Genomic DNA, 14,064 nt, shown 5'->3' with positions numbered 1-14,064 from the left:
GTTTACATACTACTGGGTTAAACTCAATGAATAAGGTTTGACTTACTGATATTGTATTATCATATCAAATATGATCCATTTTTCATATAGAAATATACGATTTCATAAGATTGCTTATGATCAGTATCTAAATTTTTTTCGTGAATGAAGGCGATAACATTATTTTGACCTTGCGTCTATGTCAGTGCTAGAGAGCACTCCAACCAAAAATAAGAATTCAAATACAAATCTTTTTTTTATAGTATCTACAACAACTTTCATAAAATTTCACATGAATCATATCAGTTTATATTTTGACAAACATGAATTCCTCAAGATTCAGATATTATTGATAAAAATGGTACATTATCTTTAATTAAGTCTTGAACGTTTGCCGGATTAGAGATTGAGTGCGACCAAGAAGGATAAACAACATCTAAGAACCTTTGGTTGTCGAATGTGATAAAGTGTACATTACGTGATAAGAATGACGATTTGCATTGAAATTTGAGAGTAAACATAAATCTATGACTGTCATGAAATAGAAATTGTATTAAATGATTAGATTGATTTATTATCTTGTTCTTGTGATACATGAAGGCTCTCTTGACGGCAGAGCAGTATGGCGGCCCACATGATATCGTCTGCTCTAACGAAAACAAAGATGTTGAATGAACGGTTTGCTCATGATCTTTTGAGACACAATATCCAACGAGACATTCAGCAACGGAGAAAGACGAGAGACATATTTTATCGAGGTTTTAAAGTGTATTTAACTCCGCGTCAAAATAGAACTGGGACATGCATAACTTTCCTTACACTTGATTGTTGTTGGACTCCCACTAATTGTGGTCATGTTGGCCGAGCTGGCAAGTGTGTACGGACGGTTCACCTTGACAGTGGTCATAGAGGAAAGCTGGAGTGGCAGCAACGGGTCTGTGTGTCCTCACACGGCTCGGGTAACTTGAAAATAACCAGAGATGTGTTGACCTCAGGGGTACGTCACAAGTCTGTGGACACTCCTGAACAATCCCGGGTACGTATATATATATATATATATATATATATATATATATATATATATATATATATATATATATATATCAACGTTAGTTGTACTTTTGTAGCTGTTATGATATTATTTTGAATGTTTCTGGAGAGAAGAGGTACACTTCAACTCAGGAGAGGACCAGGGGTTAAACTGTAATGTATGCAGAGGGAAAGTAAATCATTTACAATGGTAATTATTTACCTAACCTAATTCCAGTTTAACTCTGCCATTTTGTTTATTGATGGAAATGGAAGAAACTGTAATAGATACAGTCATTACACATATTATATATGACTGGTACAGTGGGTGGCAGACATGGCGGTAATAGCTTTGTGTAGAAAGTGGTTTTTATTTTACATTGGTAATGAACTGTTTCATTTCCAGCGCTTCTTCTTAATGAAAATTAAAGTATGTATTGGCAGGTAGGCAAGGCATTCATGGGTTTGATAGTTTTCTTAGAAGGGTTTTCACGTCCATTTAAAGCATTCAACCCCACATCTTCCATGAACTTCAGAACTTTCCCCACTATCAATGTATTTATCATGTTATAGAAATTCATCCAAATCATTCTCTCTCTTTATAAATTTCGTATTCTAACCTTACATCAGTTGTCATGAAGATAATTATGAGTGACTGGGACGGTCAGCTTGAGGCTCCAAGATGGAAGTGAACCTACATCCAGACATGTCTCGAACTTAACCTTCCATTCTGATCTTTGGCTGTGTCGAAGTATATGCTGGTACTGCATTTTATTGTGCTTGGTGAAAAGTATTTCCTGTAACTCTTTAATTAATGCTCATATTGGAGCAGGAAAATGCACTTGTTCATTTGTTCACAGTGTTATATTTTTTGTATATATCATTAGCTTGTAAGATCATTTTTATGAGTATTACTTGTTTCATCAAAACATAACTAATGTTATGGGGGATTGAATCATATATCTTCACATTTATGCAGCAATTTTTAGTCTCTGTGCTCACACATATGGTGCCAAGAAAACTGTATTCTTAATGATTAGTATACTCAGACTGCTCTTTTTAATCATATCTTTGATAGATCACATTGCATTATCATCTGAACTCTTAAGAATACTGGTGATTTTCTTATGTAAGTTTTCATTGTGGGGTACTATCTTCACATTGCACAGATAAAGCTGTTGCTTCTTCTTGCGCTAAACAACTGTTAAGACAAAATACCTCTCACAGTTGTTATCTGACAATGTAAGATGAAAATATATGTCTTCAGTTATAACCTAGGGTGATAATGAAAACTGTTATTTGGTATATTTTAAGGCTTATGGTATTATATTCATATTGTACCAAGAAACTGGTAAGTTTAGATAGGATAATCATTAAGAAGCAACTAATCTACATACTTGATTTTTCTTTAGACTGTAGCTTCGTGGGAGATGGTTAAAAAGAAAGAAAGGCAGATTCGAGAGGCAGGACAAGATCTTCTGGAGGATTTTAAGGAGAGAAAGGCTAAAGTTAGAGAAAAAGTGGATGAAATTATTGAGGTGAGTATGTTGGTTACTCTAAGTAGATGTTCACTGCAGAGAGTTCAGATTTCTACATTCCAACTAAATTGTTATTGGCATGATGTCCTATATTTATAATGAAGTGTGATTGTTGGTTGTGTGACAGTTGATAATTTTGAACTGTGATGGAAACTGTGTAATCTTTGGTTGTAGAATTAATGCTAATGCATTTGATATAATGTGATCATCAGTATTGTAGCTTAGCTCATTTTTTCATCTTTGATGTTAACTCCTTTTGAAAAATAACATAGGATTTTGCTATAATTCACAGATAATGCAGTTAGATAGAATGATAAGTTCCTCTTTCTCCAGAGATAGGAAAAGAAACCTCAAGCTTTGTCCCTTATTGCAGTGGCAGGGTTATTCTCCTCCCTCAGTAGCCCTAACTCGTATGGTATACCTGGGTTAGGTGCTGTCAGTGGACTGAACTAGGGCATTTGAAATGTCTGGGGTAAACCATGGAAAGGTCTGTGGGGCCTGGGTATGGAAAGGGAGCTGTTGTTTTGGTGCATTATATATGACAGCAAGAGACTTGAGTGTGAGTGAATGTGGCCTTTTTTGTGTTTTCCTGGCGCTACCTCAGTGAAGGGGGATATGCCATTTCCTTTGTGGTGGGGTAGCGACAAGAATGGATGAAGGGAAGCAAGTATGAATATGTATGTGTGTATTTATGTATATGTCTCTGTAGGTATATGTTGATATATATATGTATATATATGTGAGTGTATAATCATGCATGTATATAGATGTGTATATGAATGGATGAGAGAGTAAATGTGAATAAGATCAAGGTTATTAGGTACAGTAGGGTTAAGGGACAAGTCAATTAGGAGGTAAGTTTGAATGGAAAAAAACTGGAGGAAGTGAAGTGTTATAGATATCTGTGAGTGGATTTAGCAGCAGATGAAACCATGGTAGCAGAAGTGAGTCACAGGGTGGGGGAGGGAGTGAAGGTTCTGGGAGCATTGAAGAATGTGTGGAAGGCGAGAACATTATCTCGGAAAGCAAAAATGGGTATGTTTGAAGGAATAGTGGTTCCGTCAATGTTATATGGTTGCGAGGTGTGGGCTATAGATAGGGTTGTGTGGAGGAGGGTGGATGTGTTGGAAATGAGATGTTTGAGGACAGTATGTGGTGTGAGGTGTTTTGATCAAGTAAGTAATGAAAGAGTAAGAGAGATTTGTGGTAATAAAAAGAGTGTGGCCGAGAGAGCAGAAGAGGGTGTATTGAGATGGTTTGGTCACATGGAGAGAATGAGTGAGGAAAGATTGACCAAGAGGATATATATGTCAGAGGTGGAGGGAACGAAAAGTGGGAGACTAAATTGGAGGTGGAAGGATGGAGTGAAAAAGATTTTGAGTGATTAGGGACTGAACATGCAGGAGTGTTAAAGGCGTGCAAGGAATAGAGTGAATTGGAATGATGTGGTACACTGGGGTCGACGTGCTGTCATTGGATTGAACCAGGGCATGTGAAGTGTCTGGGGTAAACCGTGGAAAGTTTTGTGGGGCCTACATGTGGAAAGGGAGCTGTGGTTTCGATGCATTACACATGACAGCTAGAGACTGAGTGTGAACTTATGGGCCTTTGTTTTCTTTTCCTAGTGCTACCTCACGTGTGTGCGGGTGGGGGGGGGTGCAATGGGAATGGCTGAGGGCAACAAGTATGAATATGTACATGTGTATGTATGTATTTGTCTGTGTATGTATATACATGTATACATTGAAATGTGTAAATATGTATATGTGCGTGTGTGGGTGTGTTAGGAACCATGATGATGTTCTTACACTTATCATACCTTGAGTCTTGTTAGATATTTTCTTATCTATTCTGTTATAGACATGTGGATTCTCAAAAGAGTTCAGCCATAGTTTTTCATTGCAGCTACATATTTGATGAAGGTACTTAAGATTTCTCTAAATGAATCCCATTGATGTCCAGAATTTATTGCATATGACAACTTACAAGTGATGATATGATGATTATTGAGTAAACCATCTAACCATTTTTTTTTAGACTGCCAGATAAATGTTCTTTGTCATTAGTTCACTTCAGCAAAGCAGAATAAGAATTGTACTATTACCTTTGATGTCCATTTGTGTGTCCACTCACATGTGTGTCGCCACCTTGAATGTTTTACATCTGAGTTCAATTGTCTGCTGCTGTTTGATGTATAGTCATGTAACTTCAAATGCAAGTGCATACTGGTGATTGATTCAGCATCCTTCTAGCACTGGGTTACCATGATGTATATCTCACTTTTCAGAGGTGAACTTAGTAAATGGTGAATACTTATGCTATATGATTATGTGATGCACTCTCAAAATCATGAATAGAATAGCACTAAGCTCATTGTTTGTATCAGTGATTTTCCTATTTAGATAAAGGAATGGTGTAATCCATTCCCAGGTTAAAGAAATTAGGAATGATAACCTTGAGAGTAAATGCTTCATATTTTGAGGGGAACATACTAATGGCAAATCTTTCACCTTTATAATGTTCATTCTAAGCACTTTGAAAATTTTTCCAAGTACTTAGCCTAGTGATTTAGATCCATCTTTGATTTGTTCTTGTTTTTTGATGATATATGGTAAATCTTTACATTATGACATATACAGTATAAGATAGCCTTGAATGAATTCTTTCAAAATCATTTAATTGATTTTTTGATTTCAGCGTGAGAACATCTGGACAGTACCAAACTTCTTATGTGTGAGTCGCATTGCTATTTCCCCTGTGCTCTTCCACTTAGTTCTTTCTGCAAATTACAATTTGGCTCTTGGATTCTTCATGTTTGCTGGCTTCACTGATTTGGTAAGATATCTTTTCATGTTAAGATAGATTTTGAACTTTAAAAACTGGATTTGTTTTGAGAGGGAGAGACTCATGTTAGTTAGAGACAGTAAGCTAAGGATACAATTACTGTAGACCTGTCAGGCCAGGTTATTGTGCGCACATAAGATGCATGATATTAGGTGATTTTTTGTATTTTCTCCCACTTTACATTCCCACTATATTATTCTTGTGAGTGATATAGTCTCTTTCTCACATTTTCACCAACAGATTGATGGCTGGATTGCACGAACATTCCCTGGGCAAGCCTCAAATCTAGGAAGCTTTCTTGACCCACTGGCAGATAAAGTTTTGGTTGCTTCATTGTTTCTGTCTCTTACATACATTGGGCTCATTCCCTGTAAGTTCACTTTGTAGTACATCTAATTAAAAGGTTATAACCTATTGCAGAGCTGAACTAGCTGTAAGGGCAGCAATGAAATCCCATTTCTGGCTGTACCTATAGGTCATATTTACTTCTTATAATGTTATTTTTATCTGCATGCTTTCAAGCTTTCAGTCCAGGTAAAATACTTTCAGTACATTCATACATGGCTTTAGCTTATTCCCTGTATGTTAAAGGAAACATGGGATTTGTCATTTATATTAAGCATTTATGAATTTTTCTCTTTCAAATCTCTTCATTCACCCTTCACTCCTCACACTCATGCGTTTCTCTGATGCGGAGTAATGTATTTTGTATATAAGTTTGCCATATCTGTTGTTCCAGATGTGTTTGTGTAAGTATTAATTTGCCAGTATTGCAGTTGCAGTTCATTATATGCATTTTGATAGAATAACTTCTCTCATCTTGAAAAAGCATTTAGAATATCTGGGAGAATATTTCTGTGATAATTTTTTTTTTTTTTGCATATTGTTGAGGATTATAAGCCTTTTAGAAAGTCTATTTATTAAAGATAACTGCTTGAGTGAGTAGACCACATTAGTCCAGTGTTATGCTGAGATAATTTGATTTCATCATATCCTTCAGGAGTAATACCCTTACCAGAGCTTAATGACAAGGTTATCATATACATGCTATTCTAACAAATGTGATATATTTTGTGTAGGCTGTCCATGTAGAGATATACATGCCATTAATGATGAGACAATTTACACAGCTCTTAAAGTGCACCTGAAATTTTGTCTGACTTACTCCTACTTATCCTTTCCTTATCTACTCAGACCCTTCATGGTTTTCGTTTTTTACCCCATTGATAGGGACAGCTCACAAATAAAGGCTACAGAGCTTGCACCACTCACACATTTTCATTATTTTCACTCAGCTTCTCATACCAGTATGCATATTACAATCACCATTATTATCACCTCCCACATGAATTGATTACTTTAAAATATCACCATGGGCTTTGGCTCTTGACTTGTATATGTCTTTACATAGTCTTATCTGTCTCATATTCTACTCAAAAACATTTATTTTTCTACTGTTTGGTTTTCATATAAATTCTGACTTAGTTTATGTTGCAATGTGAGGAGGGAACCTTTATTGACATTATTTATTTATTTATATTTATATATTTTGCTTTGTCGCTGTCTCCCGCGTTTGCGAGGTAGCGCAAGGAAACAGACGAAAGAAATGGCCCAACCCACCCCCATACACATGTATATAAACACACGTCCACACACGCAAATATACATACCTTTATTGACATTGTTTAGAATATATTTTCACTTGCTTATTTACATTTGAGTGTAGATCTGTAATATGAAGTGTTTTTAAGTAATCTTAAATATCAGTTGGCTTCAGTTGCCCCTTAGAAGACTACCATGGAAACGTAAAAGTTTGGCATCTCTTCTCAGCTGCATTTCTCTTTTCTAAGTACCGCTGACTGGACTCATTATCTACCGTGATGTTCTTATCATCGGAGGGGCCTCATATGTGCGCTACAAGAGCCTTCCTCCTCCAGTTAGTACCTTCAGTACTTTTTGATTTTATAGATTTTTTTCACCTTGAACGTGAAGATTTATTATTTGGTTGACATAATTATGGCTACATGATGAGTATGTTGATGATTTATTCTTTGATTTGATCATGATAAGTTATCCTTTTATTGGCATTCCATAGTATGGTCTCTGTTGGTTGAAGTTCTGTGTTTTGTATCATATGAAATCTTTAGACAAAAACAAAGTATGTGACATAGGATGAGCTGTAGAAATTAATTACTTCAGGTACCAACTGAATAATGTTAATCTTTTGACAGCGAACAATTTTCCGCTACTTTGATGCTACTCATGCAACAGCAAAACTGGCACCAACAGCGCTAAGTAAAGTCAACACTGCAATACAATTAGGGCTCATCACAGCATCCTTGGCTGCCCCAGTCTTCTCCTTTACTGACCACTACCTCCTCAAAGCTTTTTGGTAGGTTTGTTTGTGATAACACTGTTTGCATAATACTAGATCATGTGTAAGTATGATTTTCCTATTGGAGTGGACTGGTTATTGCAAGAAGGGTACTATGGTAATCTGTGCCTGAACTTTGATAGTGAAAGGGATGCATGAGATTAATTGATAACTGCCTTTTCTGTTACTCTGCTCAATAGGGGTTTAGTTTCATTCAGTGATTAAGGGTTCATATGCATTACCTGTAATTCAGATATCCAGAGAGAAGTTCTTCATATTTGTTTTATTTCATAATATGGTGAATTCTTTTTTGAGACATTTTCTTCTGTACAGTTTAGAAGCCCACATTTTGCTAAGATCTGTCCTATTCAGTTAAGCAAAATCTATAAATCATAACAAACCTGAGAAGAATCTTTTTCAGAATGGTTGTAGGTGTAAAATTTATCTTTATTTCCAGGTGGCTGGCAGCAGCAACAACATTGAGCTCTGGAATCAGTTACATCTTCTCACGGGACACATATAAATTCTTGAATAACATGAATAAGCCTCCTGAAAAGTAAATGTGTAAGTTGATCAGCAGTATTGATTTTCTTTTTAATCAAATTAGGTTTTTGTTTTTTCAGTATTGGACTGGGTAAGTTGAAGAAACAAATAAAGGGTATGATACTCAAACAAGGCTGTGCTTGGTATAGAAATGGTAATATAAGCCAACTAATGATTAGAGCAATCATCACTGGGTGCTAACTACTCAAAAACTAAGATTTTAAACTGCAAACTCAGTGCCCCTTCCAACTGTCGCTGTAAACTTTACCCTGGCTTGAGCTGATCATTCATCTTGTCTCATTCAATACAGTTTTGTTGTTATCAGACAAGTGTAGCTTTGTTTGCTGAATGATACAATAAGACTTGCCCCGAGTGTCATAAGTCACAGTGCTTTGTTTACAGGGAGTAAACATAATCATTTTACTCATGTATTTTGATAATCCATGGATGTGTTGAAAATGAAATGTATGAGGACATTTTGTGGGTGAAGTGATATGATTGAGTAATGAAAAGGTAAGATAAAGGTGTAGAAATGAGAAGAGTGTGGTTGAAATAGCCAAAGAGGGTGTGCTGAAATGATTTGGACATAAAGAGAGAATGAGTGAGAAGAGGTTGACAAAGAGGATATATGTGTCAGATGTGGAGGCAGTAAGGAGATGGAAGGAGGGAGTGAAAAATATTTTGAGTGCTTGAGGCCCAAACATGCAGAAGGGTGAAAGGTGTGCACAGGATGGAATGAAGTAGAGCAGTGTTTTATGCTGGGGGCAACATGCTGTCATTTTATATGAATTGGCTGAGGGAAAACCATGGAAAGATCCTGTAGGGCCTGTTTTGGATAGGGGGCTGTGGTATTGATGAATTGCACATGACAGCTAGAGAATGGATGTGAGTGAATGCAGTCTTTCTTTGTCTGTCCCTGGTGCTGCCTCACTAATGTGGAAAACGGTGAACAAATCTAGAAATGTTAATTTCTGTTACCTATACTGTATCTGTTGTATTTTTAACTGTTCAGTTGAGATACCTGTCTCCCTTCAGTTTTTACATTATTTTTCATGTTAGTTCACTGATTTCTGTTGTAGCAAGGAAGTACCAGGAACTAATGAAGAAACTGCACTTATTTACATTTACTCTGCAGTTGTCTTTAATGATTTACACCAGAACCCCCATGTCAATAGCCAGTGCCCAGAGATCTTTCTATGATGTCCCCTGACCACTTCATATATCTAGGTTAAGGAAAAATTAAGGATTCACATCCATATATCAGAGTTGGGAAAGTTTGTACACACTCTACATTTAGATTCTCCTCATTCACTAGAGCTCTCAGTGTGCTTTAATTTCTTTTCCCTTGTATGATATGACTCTCAGCTCAGCTTCCACCCTATTGTCCTTACATTACTCCCTTTGACTCTCTTCCTTTATCAGTTTCTTCTGATATAATATATATAATGAGGCACTTAGTATCCCTGAGTTCTCAGGAGATAAATGAGCCTAATGACCACTTTTTTTTCAGAAGGTTGGTATTGATGCATGCTACCCAACTTTCGAACTGCAAATTGCATAAACAGTATGAGTGGATAGATTTACTCCAGGATTGGTGAGGGCTTGATACCAACCAAAATATGAGGCATATGTTCTAAATTAAAGGGGTTGGTTGATGAAACATAAACATGGTGAAATGAAGAAACAAAAAGAAACTTGATTGCCAATGAGCTGCATGTTACAGGATATAATGGACAGTATTATGTGGTAGCATAAAGCTTACAGAAAATGTTACCTAGCTGTCCAGTTGCAAAACAAGGCAAAGTTTTTTATAGTTAATATTTTTATTCCATGAGGATAAAGTTACTGTTTATCATTAATCTTAGGGTGCTATTAGTTGTGTTTGTGCTGTGCTTTTCAGAGACTGAATATCCATAAAATACACATTTCTCATCTTTGACTCTTGAATGCTGTTTCCCATCATTACTGTGCCAGAAATATTTCCTTGTGTATTTCTGATAATCTTAATCAAATTGTATTGACATCAAAAGAATCCAGTGGTCCATAAGCTGGACTCATTTACTCCTGTTGTTTGTTTCAAGACAACTTGTGAAAGAGGCAGATTTCACGTGAAATAAAAAGAAGTTTTCTTGGCAGTTTCTAATGCTGTTATTGACTTTATAACAACAAAGAATATACACTTCCAACATAGTCCACTCTTTATATCCGATGATTAGTTATAGCAGAATTTCCTAACCAGAGGTAAAGATTGTAATTCTGTTTTGCATTGCATTTACTAGCCATTGATGATTGCTTGCTACAAAAATAGTACATTAACAGTAATGTGGAGAACAAAGTTCAGAGTTCTGATTTATAAAAAGTAATATTTAGTATTTATAACTGGAGAAGATGAGACAACACAGAAATGAGAAAAAAGACAAAATTGCTGTAAAAGAATGCAATTATAATGCAGTTTGTATCAATGCATTATGGTTAGAAAAATTCTTAGATAAGGAATTGCATGAATTAGAATTTGTTTGATCATGAATTTTATTGTCTGCAAAATGAAATTTAAATGGGAGGGATCTTTGGAGCTGAGGGAAAGATTATAAAAGTGAGAGGAGTTGAGGTGTTACCTGAATTCACTTGCATGAGGTTACACTACATTTGAAAAGCCACATTTGTGAGGGTTTACTATAGTCTTTAGACAAAAGGAGTACAATCTTGTCAAAAGACTTCTCTGCAGAGGATTCTGTCATATCCCTGGTACTGATTTAATGCAACCTTGGAGCTTCAGGAGACCTGTAAATGAAGTAAAGTTTGAGTATAGCAAGGAACAAAAGATTACATGTTATGGTGGTTAGGAGTTGCCAGATGAATAGTGGATTTGTATGCAATTTGCACATTGGAGGAAATTTCCCTGTAATTTCTGCTCACATTTGACATAGCAAACATGTATGTGAAAAAAGATTAGATAAAACAATTTTTTTTAGCGTAGTCTTATTTGTATGGAATAATTAGATCCAAGGTTATGCCACCCACAAAATTCCATAGTAACTGGTGTAGCTGTGGATTTAAGAACAAAGTATAGTTACAGCCTTTATATCCAAAAATGTCTGAATTTATAATGTGCAATGTGATTGTTGATTATATTTTTTGATAACTAAATGAGAGGTACTAAGAATTGTCAAAAGGGATAAAGGATGAAGAGTACTATCCACTTATAATCCTGTGTATCATAGAAGGCAACCAAGAAGAGCAGGATGGGAAGGGCTAGAGATCATGCCCTCTTGTATAAACTTTCAAAAAGGGGGAACAGAAGGAACCAATTGAGGATATTCTCACAAGCCATCTGAACCTAGCACTACCTCATTGCATTTGGTTAGGTGACCATGTATGAAAAAAAGAAAAAACATAATAAGAACTGATGTTGAACACTAGTATCAGTAGCTGTAGCCATAGTGGTAAAATATGTGCTGACTGTGGGTAAGGATGATTTATTTTTCTCTTGTCTAGTGTTTTTAACTGGTTTATTTTTATACAGCAGAAATATCAGTAATTGCTAAAGATGATCAGGGCTACCAAGAGCTGACTTGGGCCCTGGGGAAAGGGTTGGCATGTGGCTCGGTAGGGCTTCCAATTAGAGAGGGCTGGGGGCCCATGTTACAGGAAAAGAATTAAGCTACCAATTAAGGAATTTCATCAAAATTATGAATCAAGTGTATATACACTAGAAGTTGTTTGATCAGTCACTCTACTCATATTTGTAGATTTCATCTTCCCCTTTAAGATCTGGGTATTTTGCCCCTGTAACCTCACTCTCTTGGTGGCCTGCAGATGATGAAAGTGCAGAAATAATTGCACCTTTAGCAGAATAATTGTAACAACTTGCAGTAAGAGTGGGATCATTTTCTTTAATTCTATCCAATAATTTCAGTTGCTATATTCTATGCAGAAGTGTTTTCATAAGTAAAGAGTGTCGTTTATAAGATGACAACAGTTTGTTAACACAAAAGCTGAAAAGGAATCAACGAATTTATTTGAACAATCAAACAATTATGAAAACATGATGGATTGTTAAACCTTAATCAGTTTGATGAGTGTTAGTCATTTATTGAGTGCATGGTCAAAATGATTTTGAAAGCTCAAGCAACAAGTCACTAGTAGGACTTTCGAACTTACAGAAGATTGTTGCTTCAGTGTTCACTTTTGAACCTTACGTGAGTGAGAAACAGTGAATAAGTATTAGAGAACATTGTCATTTTAACTAAATTCCGAATTTCAAAAGATTTGAATTCAATGAAGGAATATAGAAAAGGTGCTTGTAGTCACTAGATTTTTAATGATATGTGATAGATTAATGGAACCCAAGCATATATGATAAAATCATATGCTGAGAAGTAGAAGAAACAACCTTAGACTTTATTGTCACAAATACATAGAATATTAGTGTTATAAAAAGAATGTAAACTACAGTTACCTAAATGAATCAGCTGATTATCACAGTCATATAGGATTTATTGTATCTTTTCTCAAACTGGCTGTTAATAACTTTCCTTCACTTTGTATTTGTTACTTCTTTTAACTAAAGTAATGGAATTATATAATTTCATGTACCCCTTTTGTTTATGTTTTCTCATTTTTGTGTATGAGGCAGTAAATTAGTTCAAGAAATAGAATCAGATTTATCACATTTTCACAAGAATTTGTTTATGCCTGATTTTAGGTATTATGGGCATACAAAATATGAGAAAATTCTTTAGTGTGAATGATGAAATTTGGAGATATGTCACTAAAGACATGATCCTTATTCTTGAGTTTCTGGAGTGTAATACCATATTTGAGACAGCAGGTTTTGTGTGTTAATGGCTGCTTATGTGCCTTTGTAATAGCAAGAAATTTGTGAGGTAGAATATCCCTCCATGATTAATTTTATTATATGCACTTAGTTGTATATTTCATATTTTGTATGTGTAATTGTAAGTAAACTGTACATAATGTAAGTTTGTAGATACCAGTGAGAATTTTGTGATACTGTTGTTATGGGATTTGATAAATTTCATAATAAAAGTTTATACTGATTATTTTTTCATTTCATATATCCACACGATACTCAGAGTTTACTTTTGGTTACATACTCAAAGAATCTTTGGTATTCACTAAAAGAGAACTGACTAATATTGAATTCAATGTGAAAATGCTTTAAGCAGAGTAATACTAGTCTTGTGTTGTTATGCTCTGTTTTGTATTGCTATTGTCTTTTCTTCCTAGATGATGTGTTAAAGTGTTTGAAAGTATGGTTAGGCTTTTGCAAAAACCAGAAAAATGAAGTGGCTTAGGTATCTCTCAAATTTTTTTTTATTGTGGTGTGCTTTGATTTGTTTTATGCAGCTCTAGTCCCTGTTTTGTTTGTAGTTACTGTAATGAAATTGCTCACAACATTGGGAATTCTTGATTTTGAATAATTAGTGATCAAATTAATCTCTATCACCAAGATTTATCTCTGAGAGACTCAGAAAAAGTGGAGGATTGTAAATTTGCACCTTTGAACTACATGAACTTATAACTTGGTACAAATCTGTTTGATCTGATATTTATTATTTTTACCTTGAATTTTCATTCTTACACTGCATAACAGAACAAATGTATTTAGTTGTCTGACCATCTTTTCTAGGCATGTGCAGATGCTGCAAGATTCAGAGAAAACATTCAGAGAAAAACATGATCTTGAATACTGTATGGGAATCTATGCTTGACTGTACGTGGTAAGTGTTTGAA

General features: G+C 35.3%; 1 protein-coding gene across 3 annotated transcripts; it reads left to right on the top strand.

The window, feature by feature from the left end:
- Positions 1 to 381: 381 nt before the first annotated feature.
- On the top strand, positions 382 to 13,367 carry LOC139761046 (cardiolipin synthase (CMP-forming)-like). 3 transcript variants are annotated; one of them, XM_071684815.1, is made up of 8 exons: positions 382 to 1,015; positions 2,421 to 2,546; positions 5,244 to 5,381; positions 5,631 to 5,760; positions 7,241 to 7,326; positions 7,622 to 7,782; positions 8,222 to 8,328; positions 9,821 to 13,367. In XM_071684815.1, the coding sequence occupies exons 1-7, from the start codon at positions 602 to 604 to the stop codon at positions 8,322 to 8,324; spliced, it is 1,158 nt and encodes a 385-aa protein (XP_071540916.1). In that variant the 5' UTR covers positions 382 to 601; the 3' UTR covers positions 8,325 to 8,328; positions 9,821 to 13,367. The 3 variants fall into 3 exon arrangements, with proteins under 3 accessions (XP_071540916.1, XP_071540915.1, XP_071540914.1); XM_071684814.1 differs by having other exon boundaries at positions 9,818 to 13,367; XM_071684813.1 differs by having other exon boundaries at positions 8,222 to 13,367.
- Positions 13,368 to 14,064: the final 697 nt, after the last annotated feature.

This window comes from Panulirus ornatus, chromosome 39, assembly GCF_036320965.1.
Source record: "Panulirus ornatus isolate Po-2019 chromosome 39, ASM3632096v1, whole genome shotgun sequence".
Taxonomy (NCBI): Eukaryota; Metazoa; Arthropoda; class Malacostraca; order Decapoda; family Palinuridae; genus Panulirus; species Panulirus ornatus.
Note: the sequence above shows the minus strand (reverse complement) of the source record. Positions and strands in the feature narration are given on the sequence as shown.